Source organism: Tyto alba, unplaced genomic scaffold (genome assembly GCF_018691265.1).
Source record: "Tyto alba isolate M040663 unplaced genomic scaffold, T.alba_DEE_v4.0 Super-Scaffold_13, whole genome shotgun sequence".
In the NCBI taxonomy this organism is placed as follows: Eukaryota; Metazoa; Chordata; class Aves; order Strigiformes; family Tytonidae; genus Tyto; species Tyto alba.
This window is the reverse complement of record NW_024881275.1, coordinates 556,911-576,330: the sequence shown is the minus strand read 5'-3', so window position 1 is coordinate 576,330 and position 19,420 is coordinate 556,911. Positions and strand designations below refer to the sequence as shown.

Here is a 19,420-nt window from a genome sequence, read left to right as displayed (position 1 = left end):
AAAGGGAAAAAATACCAAAGTGCAGCCCCACTGAAACAAAACGTGCATTTCAGGAACAGTGTTCCCCCTGGGAAGAAGCCGAGCAGGAAAATACACCACGAGTAGCAAAAGCCCTCTGTGTTCTATCCCAGTTGACCTCAGTGAAGACACCCAGGGTGATAACCAGCTAAAAATCCCAGGACAAGCAAGCAGGATTCACAGGCCGGTCTTTGAAGAGCGGGAAAATTTGTCGAAGTTGGATTATCGGCAGCAGTGCCAGGAGGGCGAGTTCTGTGTCCAACACATGAGAGTGGTCCCTGCTGCTGCAGCAGCGAGGTCCCTCTGGGAGGGGCGGGGGGGACACACGGGCATTTCGGGTGTTGCTGGCTGCCGTTCCCACCCTGCCCGTGCCGGCGGGACGAGGGCAGCGGGCACCCACCAGGCACCACGCTCCCGCTGCTTCCCTGCGGCGTGCCCGCAGCTGGGGCTCACCGCCTGCTTCCAGCTGCCGTTCCGGGATGGTGGCTGAGCCCCGGGGGGCTGGCAGGACCCCCCCGGGGGATTCGGTCCAGCCCGGAGCCCGGCACCCTCCCGGCACACGGCCGCTGCCCACCCCGGGGCGGGAGAAGATGCCCTGACCCCGCGCTGCAGCATCGCGCTGCCCCCGAGCCCGCGCAGCGCCGGGGCCGGCGCGGCTGGTGGCTGGAAGGAGCTTTACTGAAAAAGACATGTTTTCCCAAGCGGACCGAAAAACGTCGGTTTTGGGAAAAAAAACGTTCGATGAACAGTTTTAAAAAAAGGGGAAGCTGCTTTTCAAAAACGCCCCGGATCCTCTGCGTCAAAATGGGAAGCTGCTTCCGATCTGCGGACCGTTGCCTACCTGGCGTTGTAACCAGCAATTTATCTATTCCCACAGGAAAGAAGTGAATAAAGCACTAATAAATGGAAAAGGGGAAATGCTTTCTGCACAATTAGTGTTTCCACCCCCCCACCTTTTTTTTTTTTTCCAACGATGGTTTTGAAAGTGATATCAGAAAAAGACAGCCCTCACAAACTATTTTCAAGTAAAACTTTCCTTATACGGAACAAAATCTTCACTTTGTGATTTTAAATAAAAAAAAAAAAAAAAACAAAACAACAAACCAAAAACAAAACAACCAATAAAACCAGCAAGTTCTTAGAGCACTAAGCCCTCTACCTGTGTTGTTTAAGCACAATATGATAAAACTATGTCAAAAATTTCATCCAGCTCTAGCCAAGACGGAGCCCCTGGAGCTGTGATGTACTGCAACAGTCCAGCCGACCACGAGTACACAGGCACTCACAGGATCCCAGGTAGTGCTATTAATGCCATCCAATTAATTAGACAGCGTCTGTACTGCTCGTTGAAAAGAACAGCCAGGAAACGTGGTGGTAACTGTTAATTACCACGGCCAGCAGCGTAAGCAGCACTCTGCTTCCGCGGCTGAGCACCTGCAACACCCTCCTCCAACAAACCTGAGCAAAGAGGGAAACACTTTTTGCTTGTTAAAGCTTCCTTCTCTCCTAAAAGCGGGAGGAACAACCTGGAAACCCCAGATGCTCCCTACACCCACAAACGCCCACGGAGAGCACCACAGCAACCCGCCCGCGCGTCCCGCAGCGATGCTGGGGGCAAACCCCAGGTTTGGTCAGGGGCAGGGGGTCCGCTCCGTGAGCAGGAGGGGGTCCCACGGCGAGGGTACCGGGGAGCTGCCGCTGCCGGCAGCCTCGGGGAACATTTTCCTGGGGTGCTGGGACCGCACCGTCGGCAGCAGCCTCCCCCCGGGGAGTGCCCAGGGGTGCACGTGCAGGAATACAGCCCCCCGCGCGCACGGACGGACGGACGGACACACACGGGCAGATCGGCCAACGCGGACGCGCAAGGGCTTCACACGTGTAGGGAAAAAAAAAAAAAGCCTGTAAATCCACGGGTAAATAAATCCGTTGCAAGAACCCGGCGGATCAATAGATGGGTTATTATCACCTATGACCCCTGCCACCAGCACACCCTCACCAAAAGCACATCCCACCCGTGTCTGTAACATCTGGTAGTCACTGATTAACCCTTCAATGAGCAGTCCGGGTACAACCACCCCCCCCAAACTTTCACACCTCTGATTGCAAAATGAAATTAGCCCGGACACTGGCTAATTTTTCCTGCACATCAGCCAAGTAGAAGTTTATTGCGGTTGCGGCTGGAAGGCACTTGGTCACATTCAGGCAACGTCTCTCCGAAGTTCCCAGTCCCATCAAGACTGCCAATTAACTTCTAATGAAGGTTGTATATAATTTTACGATCATACAGATTGGACAGTATTGCCCCCTTATTTTATCTCTATATTAACTAGCACCCGCTCCAGGATGTACAATTTTATTTTTAATGGTTCTGAGTAGGTTGTCATATTTTAGGAAAACAGTAACATGCAGATTTTTGTAACACTACCTCATTTCCAAGAAGCTACCAGGCACAGAAATCCCATCAATGACTAATGAGTTGTGGGTTAAGGTGGACGTACCTTGCTGTGAAGTCACTGTACTATTCTCGACCCGTGCTGCCTGCCATAAAATTTTAATGCTGCTTCTGACATATTTATGAAATACCTCACCTAGTCTTCGCAGGATGACAAAAAGATTTACATCTGCAATTACTGCAAGCACATGGGTTTTAGCTATGCACTTTAAACTTTTGTACACAAAGGTATTTAACTTTAATACAACAAAGGTAGGTGGTGCCACAGAGCAACCATATTGGAACTGCATTAGGGGAGATTTATCTCCCTGTACCAGGAGGACAACTGCCCAACTCATCTGCGCAGAAGATGGCATGGCAATTAATGACCGTGAGGAATTTGCCCCTTCCCTCCCGCGGCTCCCCCCCAGCTCCCCGCAGTCCTCTGCCCTCACTCCCAGCTGCCGGCAGTGGGTCGGACCCCACCGCGAGGAGCTTGGGGAGCCCCGAGGCTCAGCACCGGCACCGCTTCATCTTCTCCGCTCCAGAATGACCGACCGGGTAGCCCGGGCAGGATGAAAAGCAAAACTTCCACCTCGCAGAAAATATCAAGCTTTGCAACACGGCTTCACCCCCAGATTGCTGTAAAAAAAAGTGCCAAGAAGCATCCTGTGGGAAGAAATTCTCCAAACTGTGTAATGGAAATGCTGTGCTTGGTTCGGATGAAAATATTCCGCTCCATGCTCCATCCCGACTTTAGCCTTTTTTATAATTTCAGCCTGCATAATGATAATGTAATGTGTAGTTACTTCCAGGAATTACACAAGTAATTTAGCTAGTAGCAGAAGTAGATATAATGTTATGAGCCATAATAACACAGCTACAGCGTGGAAATTGTGAAGTCTGGAAATTAAGCATTTTGGTAGCTTGATAAAGGTACTTTGCTGCTGACATGGAAGCAGTCTTCAATTATCTGCAAACACAGGTGTGAACGGGGCCCGGAAAGCGTCTGCACGGCCGAGGGAGCATCCTCCCACACCGGCACCTCCTGGGGCACCCCGCCAGCGTCCCCATCCTCGGTGGCCGTGTCAGACCGTGCCAGGGGCTCAACTGGGACTGGGCCAGCGGCTCCGGCTTCTCCAGGTGACGGCCGGGTCCTGCCGAAGTGGCAGCACCTTCGACATCTCCTCGTGTAAACCCTCTGCTCCCGGCTGAGGCACTCCAAACCCCAGGTCTTGGCCCTTCTGCCTGCAAGACCAGGTTTTCAGCTGGAGTCCAGGCTTCAGCCACCCCTGGACTGGGGTTTAGCATGTCAGCGGGGTCTGCTTTCCCCCTCTGGTTCTTTCTGTCATCACAGGGAGCTTGTGCAAGCTCTGAAATACAGAGACACAGCCCCAGCAGAGATGTCAGTTTTTCTTTCTGACACCAAACACAATGCAAATGAATGCCTGAGTGACAGAAGACAGATAATTTCTCACTTGATTTTCACGGCACTGCTTTGGTTTTACACCACATCCACGTTACAGTCATCCTTTTAATGCAGAGAAAAAACATGTCAGCGGGTCTCAGGTCAATCTCCGGGAGCGCGGCAGCTCGGTCCTCCAGCAGGACGGACGCTCTGCTGGCAAACGTTTTGTAGCCAAAGCCATTTCCATGTAATGTCTGCAGCTGCTGAGCCCGGCCCGATCCAGCTGAATCAGCCAAAAATTGGGCCGAGGAAGAGAGGAAGGGATGATGCACGGGGCGTCTCCTTCCACGCGCAGCGGGATGATGCTCGAGGACACGGTGGCACATCCCCAGGGGGGGGACCCAGAGCTCCCCACGCATCCCAACAGCCCGGGGCACACTTCCACTGGTCCAGGCTCCTCACCCAGGGCTGGCATTACATTTCCTGACTTCAGATTGAAGACTAGACAGCCCAGGCTGAGGCAGCTCCCTTGGGCTGAAGGAGGCTGGTAGGAGGAAGAGAAGATGGGGCAGCACCGTCACCCCGTGCCCAGCACCTCTCACCCACACAGCAAGCAGCCCTTCCCCAACCTGGGTGCTGCTTATCCCACTGTAGGGTCCACAGACGCCTCTCCACACGACTAAAACATCCGTGCATGCTTGGAAGTTGTTTATTCAGTGGCGAAGCCTCTGCATGGCAAAGCAACCTTTGCGGCTGCTACCCGGGACTGACGGGATTTTGTGCATCTGCTGCTAAACGGACACCGAGTCGGAACCAGCGTGCTGCTTTTAGTCCTTTTACGGAGGGATTAAGGGGGTTACATTTGAATTTCCCAGCTTACTCTGCAGCCAGTGAAGAGCCTGATCCCAAATCGACTGCAGTCATGGGTGACAGATGACTTATTTGCAATCAAAGTGCCCCAGTGCCATACTTGCTGCTAGAAATAAGCAAATGCATCCTTCTTTCTGGACGCTTCTCTCACTTCCCCACCCAGGCTGTCCCTCTTCTCCCGGCACAGCCAGACAATCTGTCAGAAGGGCCCATGGGGGACGTGTCCTCGGAGTCTTCACCCTTCCGTGCAGGGGTTTACACCAGCCCGACACGGGTGCACACACGACAGTTTTGCAGCAGGGACACAGCTTCCTACGGTTTGACAGCCTCCACTTTAAAATGTGTTCTCAGAGGAAAGTCCTGCAGTGGAAATGGGGCGGTCCTTGGAGCGCCTTCTTTCATTTTCACCAAGGCATGTGATTTTGCTTAAAAGTTTTCATGTATTTGTTGTTTTTTGTTTTGGTTTTTTTTTTTTTTTCCATTACCCCATTTTGTTTCTCTTGCGCTGATCATATTACATTGCATCGTACTGCACTGCAATCTATTTTACTGTCTCGGCATTTTTGCTTACTTTGATAAAGTCTCAAGGTGTCCAGAAACTCATGAAAAGACAACAGTTAGTTCTCAAAAGATTTCATTTCAGCTTGCACCCCAGACATCAGTTCCGAGTGTTGGGAGCTCACCACAGGGCAGATGTTCTACGTTCAAAGATTCGTAAGTGGAAGCGAACTCCCTCCGGCAATCACCACGGAAAAATCAAGCCTACAGTCTCAGAAAACAAAAGTCCAGCGAGTGGTAAAAAGGCTGAGTTCGTAAATAACGCTCTGCTGGGGACTGGCTGCAAACCCCCACCCCTGCAAAAAACCTATGCACGGGTCATGCTGCAGCAGCAAAAGGCGGGGTGCGGGGAGCTGGGGGTGCCTGGGTGCAGGACTGGGTCTCCAGCATCCCCCCAGCCACACCAACGCTGGAAGCGGGGGACATCCATCTCCTCGCAGGACAATTTGGAGAGGGCTGCCTCGCACCATGAAGCCAGGCAGGTATCAACCCCCGTCCCTTCCCAGCCGCCTCCCAGAGCCAGGAGCCCAGGGCTGGGGTGACGGCGGCGAAGCCACCCTTCCGCGGGGTGCTCAACGCGGGTTGCAGACGGGGTAGCTGGGGCAGAAAAGAAACTGCCCCCTCCCCGTCACCCACCACCCAGCGAAGCTGCGCGGCGGGGCCGGGATGCGATGGGAATTAGAGCCTCTGCCCTGCCACGGGCTCCCCGAGCGGGGTGCGTCAGGAAACCGCCCGGCTGATTCCGGGGGGCCGGGGACGCGGGGTGCTGAGCCACTTCAGCGCCCGAGCCACCAGCGCAAAGCTCCGGCAGCTTGCTGTTCATAACCACCACGCTGTTCGTAATCCACAATTGTTTTGTTTTGTTTTGTTTTGTTTTGTTTTGTTTTTGAACCCTGGGTGCTGACACAACACAAGGAGACACCGGCGTCAAAAAGCGGAACGCTCAGAGATGATAAAGCGTTTTGCGTGCTCTCGCACGGTCAGGGAACCTCGCCACGAGCAAGAGGGCTGAGCTCAGCCCTGCAGGCACACGCGGGTCCGGGTCAGCCCAGGATGTTTTCCCACCTCGGAGGCAATGCCTGCACACAGCTCCGGACACCGGGCACCTTCACCAGCTTTTCGGTCCTCTGCTTCACTAATCCAAGCCACAACTTCCTAAAATCAGAACTAATTCAGACCTCAGGTCTTTCTAATTACAGTGAGCTTTTTCTCACTGTGTTTTCACCAATGGACAGCTGTCAATAATGACAAAACCAGAGAAAACGGGAGGGGAACCACGGAGGGAAGAGGATGCAGCAAGCGTGTCTCACCCGTGGCAAATGCCAGGTTGCCAAATGCCAGGTCCTACAGGGCTAGCGCAATTAATGAGCAGAGGGCAGGCTTTTAACACGTTTCATGTACAAGCAGCTCATCTTTAAACTCTTCTGTCTCTGGGTGTTTTGGGATGCAGACTTGTGTTTGCTGCGTCTGCCGGCACGATGGGGCTCACAACAAGTGGTTTGCAGGGGACAGAAAAATGTTTACTGACATTAAAAAAAAACAAAACAAAAAACAAAATAAAACAAAACAAAACAAGACAAAACAAAACAAACAAAAAAAAAACAAAAAAAAAAACCACCACCACAACAACAACAAAAAAACAACAAAAAGGCTTTTTGAATTCTCCCTGTTGCTTTTATAATCGTTGGTATCACTTAAAAGTGGGCAGCACTCAGACTCGCAACCCTGAGTGAACCATCAGGAGGGAGCAGCCCCCATCCCAGCTGCCACCAGTGTCTCCCCGTGGGCACCCCAGTGTGCTGGGTGGAGGCGGGAGCCTGAGGGTCCCGCGGGGACGTGGGACGGGGCCCTGTGCTGTCAGTGGGGCACCCCCAGCCCTCTCCCCACCGCCCGCAGGCAGCATCCCTCCGACGCCGACCACATCCAAGCCAGGACCCCCAGGCAGGGCTCCAGAAGAAATCACACCCCCCCCGCCTTGGCACTAAAAAACCCCCAACAGCCACACTTTTTAAAAAAATTTTTCTTTCCACAAACAGCGGCTTAACCTGAAAATCAGTGTCTGACCAGACGGCATCGCTCGGCTGCCGGAGCCCCAAACCCCCAGCACCGTCCCGGCGTGGGGTGGGGATGGTTTCTGGTTTTGGCATCGAGGTCTGGCTGGAAATTGTGGCGTGCGTGTGTCCCCCCCCCCGGCCCCGCAGCCCCCCGGCATCGCCGCGCGCCGCTGTTGGCTGACGCGACTGATTGATTTGACTGAAGGTAGCCAAACTGTCACTCAGGAGGTGCCCCCTTGGTACCTCTTCTGGCTGGATCTACTTGAAGGTGGGCTTGCCTGAGCCGCTCCTGTCAGGGATTTCAAAGGGAACAAGCGGCTGAATGCGGATCTGACAGCTCGGCCGAATTAGGGCTATTTGCATGCTAATTTCCACCGTGCTTAACTCACTGGCAGACCTAGAGCGAGAAGCAGCCTCTGCATGTTTGGAACAATGCTTGACTGATCTAGCTGCGTTAACGAGCAAATTATGGTAATTTTGTTATTACAAATGCATAGAAATTTCCAAAGAGTGGAGCAATACAATATGTTTTCTCTCCTCCTCCTCACTCCTAAATACGGACCCTTTTGTTTATACACACTTCGCCTTGCTTACTTATGTTTAGATATGCACAGCGTCTCTCACCTCGATGGGAGGAGGCAGAAATTACGGCTGGAGCAGGGGGAGCCCGCAGAGCAGACGGGACCAGCCCTGCTGCGCATGGGACGCTTGGGACCCACGTCCTCAGCTGGTGTCACGCAGCAGAGACCCTCGGCGGCCGGGGGTCGGGGCTAATTGACCCCAGTTGAGGACCCGGTCTGTAAGAGGAAGGTGGATTTGGGAACAGCAGATCCAGAGGCTGCTGGCTTCCCGCCATTTCACCTTCTTGCCCTCTCCAGCAAAACTCCTAAATCAATTTAATGAAATAATATCTGACAACATCGTATTGAAAACAATATAAATTTTATCTATATTCTGTGCAAGCGTGGTAATTACATTCCTGAGAGGTGAACACCAAAATGTCTCTCCGGGCTTCCAAGATGCTGGCAGACCCTCATTCAAAAATGTACACGAGCAGCGGATAAACGTGTACCATTTACTTAACTCTTCCATTATTAATTAAGGGAATCATTTGTCAGTTGATTTGCAATCTGGTATTGCCCCAAGATATTTGTGAAGGCACAACACTTGCTCCATCACATGTGGTGAAACTTCTCTGGGATTTGTCTTCCGAGATTACAGAAGGGTGGGGAGGCACCTTTGTGGAGCATCCCTAGACTTGGGAAAAAAACAGTAAATTCGCTTAACCAGAGAATGCCAAATGTCTGTACTTCTGTCCCTTGGCAGCAGGTCTTCTGGCTGTGGTGGTGGAAAACATGGGTGCTTCTGTGTGCATCTGTGGGGGGTAGAGGTGTTTTTGGGGCATGCTGGGTGACAGCTGGGTTTGAGCTACGTCAGCTGCAAAAAGCAGAGATACCAGCACAACAACAACAAAAAAAAAGTGAAAGCACCCATAATCCAACAAGCAGAGTTACACATCCCCACCGTAACCACAGCGCGAAGCAGGTGAAGCAGGTGGCAAACAGCCTTAGGAGTCACCCCCAGGCTCCAAGGAGGCAACTTGCAAACTTTATACTTCACCAAAAAAATGTTAAGGTTTATTCCTCATTTGCTTTAGGTCCTTCTAGCATAAAGGGCCTGATCCTCCTTTCCCTTTCACTGGCCACAACAGCATCACTGTCCAAGTAACCAAGTGGTACCAGCTTTATGCTGCACATCGGAGGAGGACCCGGTTCAGGCAGTGCCACCGATGCCCTCATGGATCCCAAATACTGTAATTTGCTTTCTCTGCCCTTGTTTTTAAGTGTTTTGCCTCCCGGCTGCCTCGCTTTCAGGTATTTACTGCTGCACGTCAGGCGACCACAAAACGCTGCCTTTAAACCTGGGCAGAGCCAGAACACAAAAACATAAAATAACTACGAGCAAAGTCTCCAGCGTGCCAGGGGGGAGCAAACCTGGCACAGGCTTTATTCCGGAGGTCCCACACCCAAACCGCTGCCTCCCGACCCCCACCACGACACAAGGCTCGCGTTCCTGCTCCCCTGCACCCCTCGCTGCAGGCTGGGTTCGGGTGGGAGAATCGGCCCCGAGGGGGAGAGGTGACACAATCTCGCTTCTCCTCCACGTTCATACCTGCCAGCCACAAGGCAAAAATGCGTTTGAAAACCACGGGTTTTGTTTCCCAACATCATCTCCTTCTGCTTTGCATGTTAGAACTAGCATGTCCTCCTAGATAAAAGATTGCTAATGACACCGCTGCTATTTTTTTATGCTTTTCTTTCCAAAGCCCAGTTTTGAATGTCACTGTTTTCAGGTCCCTTTAGTCGGGTAATTGCACATAGACTTCATATAAAGGAAATTCATTTGTTCAGGGTCACTGCATGGTTTTTCATTAAAAACAAATTACCGGTGTTCAGAAAGGACATCTGGGTTTCGAGAGTCCCATTAATGACTATATTTTCAGCATCACTATTCCGGACAGTCTACCCTTTCCTGTCACCCGGTGCGTGGGGCCCGCCAGGAGAGGAGGGGACGGGGTGAATGACAGTCCCGGGGAGGGGAGAAAGGGTGGCAGGGTGGGGGATCCCCCCCCGACCCCGGGGACAGGGAGAGGGAAGAGGTGGGCAAACGGAAAACGGGGGCGGGGAGGCAGCAGGGGCTGCTGTCCCAGCACTCCTGACACAAAAGCTGAAGAATTTAAGTGAACGATCGCGGCTACCTGAGCACAACCGCCCCTGGCTCGGTGGTGGTCAGAGCTGGCACGCTCTGAGGCTGCAGTCGGGTGTTGCCCCGAGATATTTGCGAGGGCACATCGTTTGCTGCTGCTCTGGCGCCCCTCCCCGTGTCCTCCCCTCTGTCCCCTTGCTGATGGCCGCTGCCTTCCCCACCCCTGCGAGGACACAGACCTTCTCGGGTCTCAGGAGCAGTCCCACGGACACCAGTAGCGACCCGGGGAGGGAGACCCGACCCCGTGCTGGAAACCGGCTGTTGGTGTGTGGAGCAACGGAGGACCAAGAAAAGACCCCAAGCAAGCCACGCCGGTCCCCATCACCACACCAGCCCTAACCAGAGCCCAAGCAGGAGGGAGGAGGGGTGGTGGGCAGAAGGTCCAGCCCCCCCCAAAGTCGAGGGAGATAGGGTAACGGTGTGCTACCCCTGAGCAGCGCGCCGTCGCTCCGGCAGCTGCGGTCCCTTCCGAGCGCTTCACCTCAAAAAAGGCTCTGGGTCGCCCGCGCAGGTCGCGGAGTAAAATCCCTGCAGACGTTGCACTTCCCAGTGGTGCTCCCCCAGCTAGCTGCTGCCACGCTCCCGAAGCCCACCCTGCAGAAGCGAGGCAGCAAAGGCAGCAAAGAGAGAAGAAGCTGCAAGTGGAAGACAGCACCACCTCCAACCGAAGAGCCAAGCAGCCCTGGGACTGCCTCTTTGGAAAGGGATAAGCAAACCCAGGTAGCACTGAGCTCCTGGCTGCAGGTTTTGGATGGGATGGAGAAGGTGCTGCTTGCTCCTGCCTGCTCTTCCCAGGGACAAAGGGAAGGCTTGCTGGGAAAACACCGCTCTGTGTTTCTAAAGCGGCAGCACATCAGGGGCACAATCACAGTGTGAACAAATACTAACAATAATACCAACTTATTGGAGATAATTTCTGCATACAGCATCTCATTAACCTGTGGGATCCTGTGCCCCGAGGTGGTACTGAGACCACGAATCTAGCAGGAATCAGTAGTGGGTTGAACCTCTAAATAGATAATGAGAACATACAGAGAGCTACACTAGGCAAAGTAAACATTTACAAGGGATATAAACTCTCATGCTCCGAGGCATAAAAGCCACTAGACAATGAGGGTTAAAGAGAAGTGTCCACTTTGGGCAAGCAGCACCCCTGCCCCAGCCACGGGCAGGCAGTGGCTGCTCCCAGGACCCCGGTGGCTTCCCACGACAGATGCCACACGATGCTCCCCGCCTCCCGCCTGCCCCCAACACGTCCAGGAATATTCACCAACACTCGACCACCCACCTTCCCCCCTCTCCACCCCCCGAGGAGGAGGCGAGGTGGGCAGCGAGGCAGGGAGCAGGGGTGGACAGGGGGTGCTGAGCCAGGGGCCAGGGGCTGCAGCGGGGTGAGACCACGGTCACGGGTGGGAGGAGGAACACGGAGGGTGATTTCTCCCAGTCTCTGTGCTTCCCCGTGACAGGCTGCCTGCGCAGCCCCCTCCAGCCTCTGAGGGGGGTTCATGGCTCTATAATTTAACGGTGGTGGGGGGGGGGGTGTGTGTGTCTAGAGCAGAGCTGTCCCATCTGTGCGTGGACTGCTGGCATCTCTGCTTTCCAGAGAGGGACCTGTTCTCCTCCTGTGAACAGCTCATTGGCTCCGTCTCTGCTCACAGTACCAGGCAGAGGCCTGTCAGTTCCTGACTCTGCAGCACATTTTCAGCCGTGCCGTAATCAAAACACCGTGTCATGGGGTGATGGGGCATTCCAGGGTGGAAGGGGCTTCGGGAGGTCTCTCGACCTTGCTCACAGCAGGATCAGCAACGAGGCCAGACCAGGATGCTCGGGGCTTCATGCAGCCTGGCCTTGAAAACCCTTGAGGACAGGGACAGCACAGCCTCTCTGAGTGACCTCTTCCACCGCTGGACCCTCCTTGTGAGGGAAAAGTTTGAGGCTTTTCCTCATACCTGGTTTACAACTTGCTTTTTTCAACCTGTGCCCATTGCCTCTCTGTGTTGGGGGCCCACAGCTGCACCATTCCCACTGCGAGCCCGTGAGTGCCAAGCGAGGGGGATAATCCCTTCCCTCCAGCTCCTGGCCAGGATGCTGCCGGGCATCCTCACCGCCAGCACATGCTGCAGGCTGACGCCCAGCCCCCAGTCAGCCCGCAGCCCCAGGGTCCCTCCAGCAGCCAGCCGGTCCTCAGCCCGTTTTGTTGCAAAGTGCTCCTTTCCCCGGAGCAGGATTTTTATGTCTGCCTTGGCTGGATTTCACCCTCCTCCCCCAGCCTGCCCAGGTGCCTCCGCGCCACAGCCCTACTCTGGAGCACACTGACGGCGCTCCTCGGCTTGGCACCGATCTGAAAGCCTGCCGAGGCGTGCTCTTTCCCGGTTGTGGGTGAAGATGCCGACCAGGACGGCTGGACCCCCGCAGCGCTGTGCGTGCCACCAGCACCCAGCCGGAGCCTGGCATTAACCAACACCTCCGAGCTCGACCACCCAACCGCTTCTTCTCCCACCTAACTGCCCACCCGCCCACACCGCAGCATTTCACTCGTGCCCTGTGCCGTCAGAGCGCCGTGGTCTGCTGGAGGTGCCTCTCGGAGAGCCCCTGTCCGGTCACTGCTGCGGGGTGACAGCCACCAAAAGGCGGGAGAAGCGTGCAGGGCGGGTGACCTGCAGAGGGAACACGTTTGCAGGAGCCTCAGGTGATGCCAGCTTTCAAAGCTCTGTGCTGACAGCAAAGCCACGTGTTTGGTTCCTTTAGAGAAAAGTATTTGATTAATTTATTCTCTGGGCCGCGGTAGTTATTTACAAGCCATGAGAAAAAGGAAATTCCCTGTTGATACGCAGGGTTTTTTTGTTTGGTTGGTTTTTGGTTTTGTTTTTTTTTTTTTTGCAGGGGAGGAAGGGGAGAGATCTGAGGGTGAGGACCATGTGTGTGCCGGGCACGGAGGTGCAGCGGGGAGGGGTTCCTGTGTGAGAGGCAGGGAAGGACCCGGGGCTGGCGGGGGGAGAAGCATCTCCCGTTCAGATGAACAGCGGGGAAGCTGGAGAAGAGATAAGCACAGAGCAAGAAGCTGAATCCGCACAGCTCCCGCTTCCAGCTCAGCGACGCCCGGGAGCTGGATGGTCTCCCCTGCCCCGAGGGCGAGTGACAGACCCCCAGCAGACGCGGGACAAACCCCAGCGAGGGACTGGTTTCCTCACAGCAGCACGAGCGATGGCAGCAGCAACAAGCATGCAACAAAACACCGCCTGTGTCTTATCATGTAGACATTTCTCACACGTCTCTAAGCACTTAACTCACACAATTGCTTAATTACTAGCAGAAATTCATGGCTAGTGATTAAAAATCTTATCAAGGAAGCACATTCCTAGCAGGGACTCCGAAAACTACGACAAGGCAGCAGCAGGTCGTGAAATGAATCCCTGAGACCTGGCACAACAATCGTGCGCCCTTGGCACGGCGATTTGGACATTTCGGAGCAAGCGGGGATGTGCCAGCAGCACCAGAGCTGTTCCATCACCTGGTTCACAGGCAGCCCCTCAGGGGCGGTGGTGCTTTCCCTAGCAGGGCTCTGAAACTGGTCCTGCAAAGGACAGGAGTCAAGGAAGGATTGAGAAGGTATTTTGGATGCTAGTTAGCAAATTCTCACTTAAATGAGAAGGAGAACCTACAGGAATTGCAGCTGACCTTCACACTAGCTGGAGCAGAAGGTTGTTATTAAAGGAACCAGTGAGAGGAACAGTGCAGTTATTCAATATAATGGGTCACACAAGCCTATGTGTAGTTAAAAATAAAATCTATTACCCGAGAAAATCAGCTCAGACGACTCTACATCACCGAACCCTCACTGCACCTCCCCTGGCTGAGCACCGCCAAGCCCCATGTCCTGCAGTTTTGCCATCCCACCCTGGCCACTGGTGACTTCCCCAAAAAGAAGGAAGAGCAAGTATTATTCCCCTTAGCTGGGGAAGGGACTGGGGCTCACAGCCAGATTTTCAATGAAAGGTGCTCCGAAAGAAGGCGACAGATTCCCACAAGGTTTCTGAAAGCCTGTAAACCTCCACTTTCACCAGGAATGATGCGACCAACGCACCCGGGTTTTCAAGATGTTCGCTCTCAGCAGGAGGATGACCCTGGAGAGAGGGGGGAGCTGAGGGCGTCGGTGAAGAACCAGCCCAGGAGGGACTGGGCGGGAGAGGAGGGGACCAGCAAGGCAGGACCCACCTGGACATGGACACCACCAAGCCAGGCTGCTGGTCCCCGGGCTCTGAGGTGTGATCACAGCTTGTGGCCAGGCGAAGGAGCTGATGGAAGCTCTGATCTTCACCTGAGGTGAAGCAGCCGGCTGTGCCATCGCAGCCAGGCCGGCCTGGGTGAGGACAGGAGAAACGTACCAAAACCAGTGCCTACGCGCGTGTGTGTGTCCATCAGAAATGGCATGAAACAAGGACCAAACCTCATGCTCTTTTCAGACAAGACTTGCTTTCAGGTCTTCACTTTTTATCCTCGCAAACCGCATCTGATACCCTCTCAGCAGCTTCTTCTGAGGTTGTATTTTACGGGTAAAAATCGGTTTCCACACAACCCGTGACATAATTTCCATAGCCAGTTTCTAACTCTAATACACACATAAAGTGGCAGATTTTTTCTTAACTCATAAGTGATCTGGTAGAACCCAATTTGCAGAACGTAATCAAGGCTAGTAACGAAGACTAAGCCCAAAATGAAGAATAAGCCAAAAGACGAAGCCTGGACATTAAACCACTGTCAGCAACTCCCACTTTCCTATTATGAGGGGTTTTTAATAAATCACCACATCCCAGAGCCATGTGACTACAGGTGAAATCCCAGTTTGGGGGGATTTTGCTCAGTAACTCCCTGACCTTGCTGACTCCAAAGAGTCACCTGAAGGGCTTGGAAAGCCATAGGGAAAGAGAGTCCCCAGGTTATCACCACTTTTCAAATCATATGGTACTTAGGGGCCCGATTCATGACTTTTAACACGGATTTGGGTCTCAGAATACTGCTCTCCCTCGTGGCCTCTGTCACGCCCAGGCCGAAGGAGGCAGAGCTTGGGGACAAATCCCAGTTTGCACCAATGCTCTGCTCGCCCCGGGGTCCCGCACACCCTCCGCTCCCACTGGCCACGGCCCGGCGCTTCCCACCGCGAGGCTCCAAGAGGGGAAGGAAATTACAGAAATACAGCGTCCTGAGGACAGCTCAGTGTCCCCGCCGGAGCTGGCTGGGTGGGCACCGTTTTGCACAGAGAAATGTTGAGGTCGGGGCACGTCTAGCCCCCCCAGGGCCAGCGACCTCGCCCGTGGGACAGCACGGCGGGACACGGCGTGTTCGGAGGGAACGGGTGGCTTGGAGCAAAGCCTGTCTCAAGCAGGAAGAGCCTGGGGAGGCCGGGGGCTCTTTCAGCATCCCAGTGAAAACCATTTGCTTTGGCCGTTTACAGGCGGGACGACCCCCCCGCGCTGGGGAGCCCGCTCTTCCTCCGCACCTCCCCTTCCCCTCCGGCCCTGTGGCTTCTGCCTCACGCTCGCTTCAGCATCCACGCTCTCCTCCTGAAATGCTTGCCATCTTTTTCCATTCCTTTTATTTTATTTTATTTTATTTTTTTCCTACATCCCTCCCCCCCACCACCACCCCTTTTTGAAGACTCACCAGGCACCATTCCTGTCAGCGCTGGAGCGGAGTAGCTGCCCTGTCCGGCGGGAGGGACGTGCGGGGGGTATCCTGGGAGGGTTGTGCTTGCCAGCTCGCGACCTGAGGAATCAAACCAACAAATCACCACGTGAGCATCGCGACGAGCGGACACGGTTTTACATCTCCCCCAGCGCCCAGAACACAGCCATGCATTTGTCATCACTGCTCTGCGAGGGCCAGCGTGGGATTTCCAGCCTGGCAGGGAGGGGAGGCACAGTTTTGCTTTCTCTATAAGCTGCCACAAAGCTCCGACAAAGTGAGAGATGGGAAGAGGGGAGAGCAGAGCTCTGCAGGGAGAGGAACGCGCCCGCCTGAACTCTGGCTGCTTGCCCCTATTCCCAGGTTCCTCCAAAGCTCAGATTGGTAAAGTCAGAAACAGCGAAATGTGAAATAACGCTGATCTTAATGACACTTTTCCAGAAATCTCTCCAGAAAATCACAGTGTACAGCCTGACAGTTTGCAGAGATATAAATACAATGCAGGACGTGGTTTTTATCTCTTACTAAAGCCAGTTTGGTTTTTTTTTTTTTTAAAAAAAAAAAAAAGAACAAACACAAGACATTGAGACGCAAAGCCAGTTTAAAATACAGTTTCCTGTGGTGCCAGAAGAAGGGTCAGATTCACAGATGCAGTCTCATGTAGTGCTCTTTATTTTGACTGCAGAAACATGTCTTTTTATTCAAGCACCCACATAATACTTTTTCCATGGAAATAACCCTGCAGAAAGCAGGCTGTGGGGTGTCCCAAATCTCCCTCTGACCCTGGACCCCCTCTTCACCCCCCTCCCATCTGCCGCTGGCCAAGCACTGCAGAAGCGACATCCCGACCTTGCCCAGACCCTGCCGACCCCGGCACAGCCGCCGTCCCCACAGGATTTTGGGGAAGTCACAGAATCCTGGAATGGTTTGGTATGGAGGGGACCGTAAAGATCATCTAATTCCACCCCCCTGCCCCGGGCAGGGCCCCCTTCCCCCAGCCCAGGGGGCTCCCAGCCCCGTCCAACCTGGCCTTGAACCCTTCCAGGGAGGGGGCACCCACAGCTGCTCTGGGCACCCTGGGCCAGCGCCTCACCCCCCAAACAGGGAACAATTTCTGCCTTACACCTCACCTAAATCTGCCCTCTTTTAGTTTAAAACCATTAACCCTTTGTCTTGTTACTACATGCCCTTGTAAAATTTCCCTCCCCAGCTTCCTCGTAGGTGCAGGTGGCCTGACAGGGGAAAGGGATGCTCCTGTGAACACACCGGGAAGGATCCGTCCCTCATCACAAATCCTGGAGCCCACTGCTGGTCTCCTGGACTCCCACAGCGTCCTTGGGCAGATCTCTTCTCCTGGGACAGAGTTGCCTTCCAAGAGCACTCAGGGACCAGGGAGCATCTACCCTGGGACACCACGGACAGGTCTGCTGCCGTCCTGTCCCGGTGAGCATCCTGCATTGCTCAGGCCACCGCTCTGCTACGGGGACCTGCCCGATCCACCATCCCAGCAAGGCTGGGGGGAGAGAGGGGACCCTCACGGTGGGGACAAGGCACAGGCTCAGAGGCAGCGGCTCAGAGCAGGCACCGACCTCTGAAAAGCTGAGTGTCCCCTTCGGGGGCCCTGGGCTGCAGGGTCTTGCCCGAAGGATGCATCCCTGTAAGGAACTGAAGGACTTAATGCCTCAAAACGTGCATCCACGCAGAAAACTTTGGCAAGCTGTGGCCTTTGTGGTCAGTCTAAGGGATGGACTGAAGGACAGCCGAAGGGAAGGAAGCACAGAGAGCACCAAAGGGTGCACGGCTCCACTCCCTCACAGCTGTGTTCCCAAATTCCCTAGATAAGCCCCAAAGCGGGGAGACACGCACTGAGTGAATTCAGATGTTTGGGTGAATGCCTACGCTCTGATTTACAGCTGTACCCTTGAAGGAGGGACAAAAACATTCATAAGAGAAAGGCTGGGTAAACTGCCCAAGAAGCAAAAGCTGCGGAAAAAGTAAAGGGGGGGGAGCACGGCCACTGACTCAGTCAGACAAGGGGGTGGGTGCACCCCGTCCCCCCTCAGGGCACCTGCAGAACCCACGTTCCACCTTTCCCTCATCTCTCATGGAAATGAGTTCATGGAATGCCTGCCTCTCTCGGTCTGGTATGCAAACCAGCTGATAAAATTAACTTAAAAGGCGACAGAAAATTTTGCTATGTATTCACCCACCACTCAAGATTTCCAGACCTGAGACAACGCTGGAACCTGGGGTGGTGACTGGACTCTTCCTCTCCTTTCCTTTCCTTTCTTTTCCTTCTTACAGATTTATCAATAAGACACCACATTGCTCACGTTCGCTTTGCAAGTTTAAGCTGTTTCTACCCCAAGTAAAACATTTTAACCAGTCCTTTGGTGTCGTTTCACCTTCATTTAACCCGAGGGGATGACGGAACCTTTACGACTCCCTGGGATCCCAGTCTGGGCCGTAACAGTCCCCGCTCCCCCAACCTCTGCACGGCAGGGACTGCTCAGGGTCCAGCCAGCTCCAAGGTGCCGTTGGCACAAACCAGCCCTTTAACTGGCAAAAATCACCCTGAGCGCAGGTTCTGTTGTTGAAATGTGTCGTGTCAGGTCAACCAGAAAAGTTACACAACTGTCGATTTTAGTGCCACTGACAAGAAGAAATGCTTAGATTCTCATGGTCAAATTTTTTTCTGTAGGCATTTGATTTTATGACTGGTTTTTTCAAGTCTCTAGAGCTCGGAGAGGTTGAAACTAAATGTTTTCCCATGAGCCAAACCCACTTTTAAACTTTTTTTGGTTGCCAGAGATTTTGAGCCATGATTTCATTCCGAACAGATCTAAAAATAAAATTTTGAAATCTTGCTTTCTTTCGTTATCGTCAAATAAATGAGCCCTCATCTGATGAGACGAGAGACGAGAACGCCAAGCTATTGCAAATTGCTCCTCACCACCCCCGGGTCATGGCCACGAAGGCCGCTTCCCCCACCGCCCCCGTCAGGTGAAGGGGTCCGTGCCGAAATGCTCCGGCAGCGCGGGCATGGCTGCAGCGATCTCTCAGCACATGCCCCACTTTCCTCAGCACTCTGCATCCACAAATGGGGATGCGCACCGTTCCTCTCAGGCCCTTCCTACAGAATATTTATGGTGCATCCACATCCTGAAAGAATTTAAAGTTCAAAACAATTGATTAATTTGCTCTCCAGTTCTAGGGGGAAGCCAGATCCCTTACGGAAGGGCATCACGAATTCTAATTATTCAATGAAGGCAGAAAACGGTTCTTTTAGATTAAAATGTTCTCCCCTTGTCACTGCCCTGCTTTCTCCTCTCCCGCACAAAATTAAACTCTGATTATGTCATCTCTACAGACTGGGGAAGGCAAAGGCATCTGCGATCTACTTAAATTTGGATGCAGAAGCAAAGTTCACCCTCATTACAACATTTTTAACTTTCTCCAAGGCCACTCTCACACCCAGCACAGGATCATTGTCAAGGGTGCTGAGCAATGGAGACACTGCTGGAGACACCAAGAAAAGTAGGATATCAGCTCCTGCATAAACCAAGACAGCATCACTCATGGTCTGTCCGTTTTCCATCACATCCGATTTCCACATTAAATGTTCTGATATCT

The 19,420-nt window shown here is 53.5% G+C and overlaps 1 protein-coding gene across 2 annotated transcripts in view; it reads right to left on the bottom strand.

Annotated features, from left to right (window-relative positions):
- PAX5 (paired box 5) overlaps positions 1-19,420 on the bottom strand; it is a 132,902-nt gene that overhangs the window by 16,077 nt on the left and 97,405 nt on the right. For both annotated transcript variants that reach the window (XM_042787599.1, XM_042787600.1), the window contains one exon: positions 15,767-15,868. In XM_042787599.1, coding sequence (XP_042643533.1) covers positions 15,767-15,868 — 102 coding nt within the window. The remainder of the gene's footprint in view (positions 1-15,766; positions 15,869-19,420) is intronic.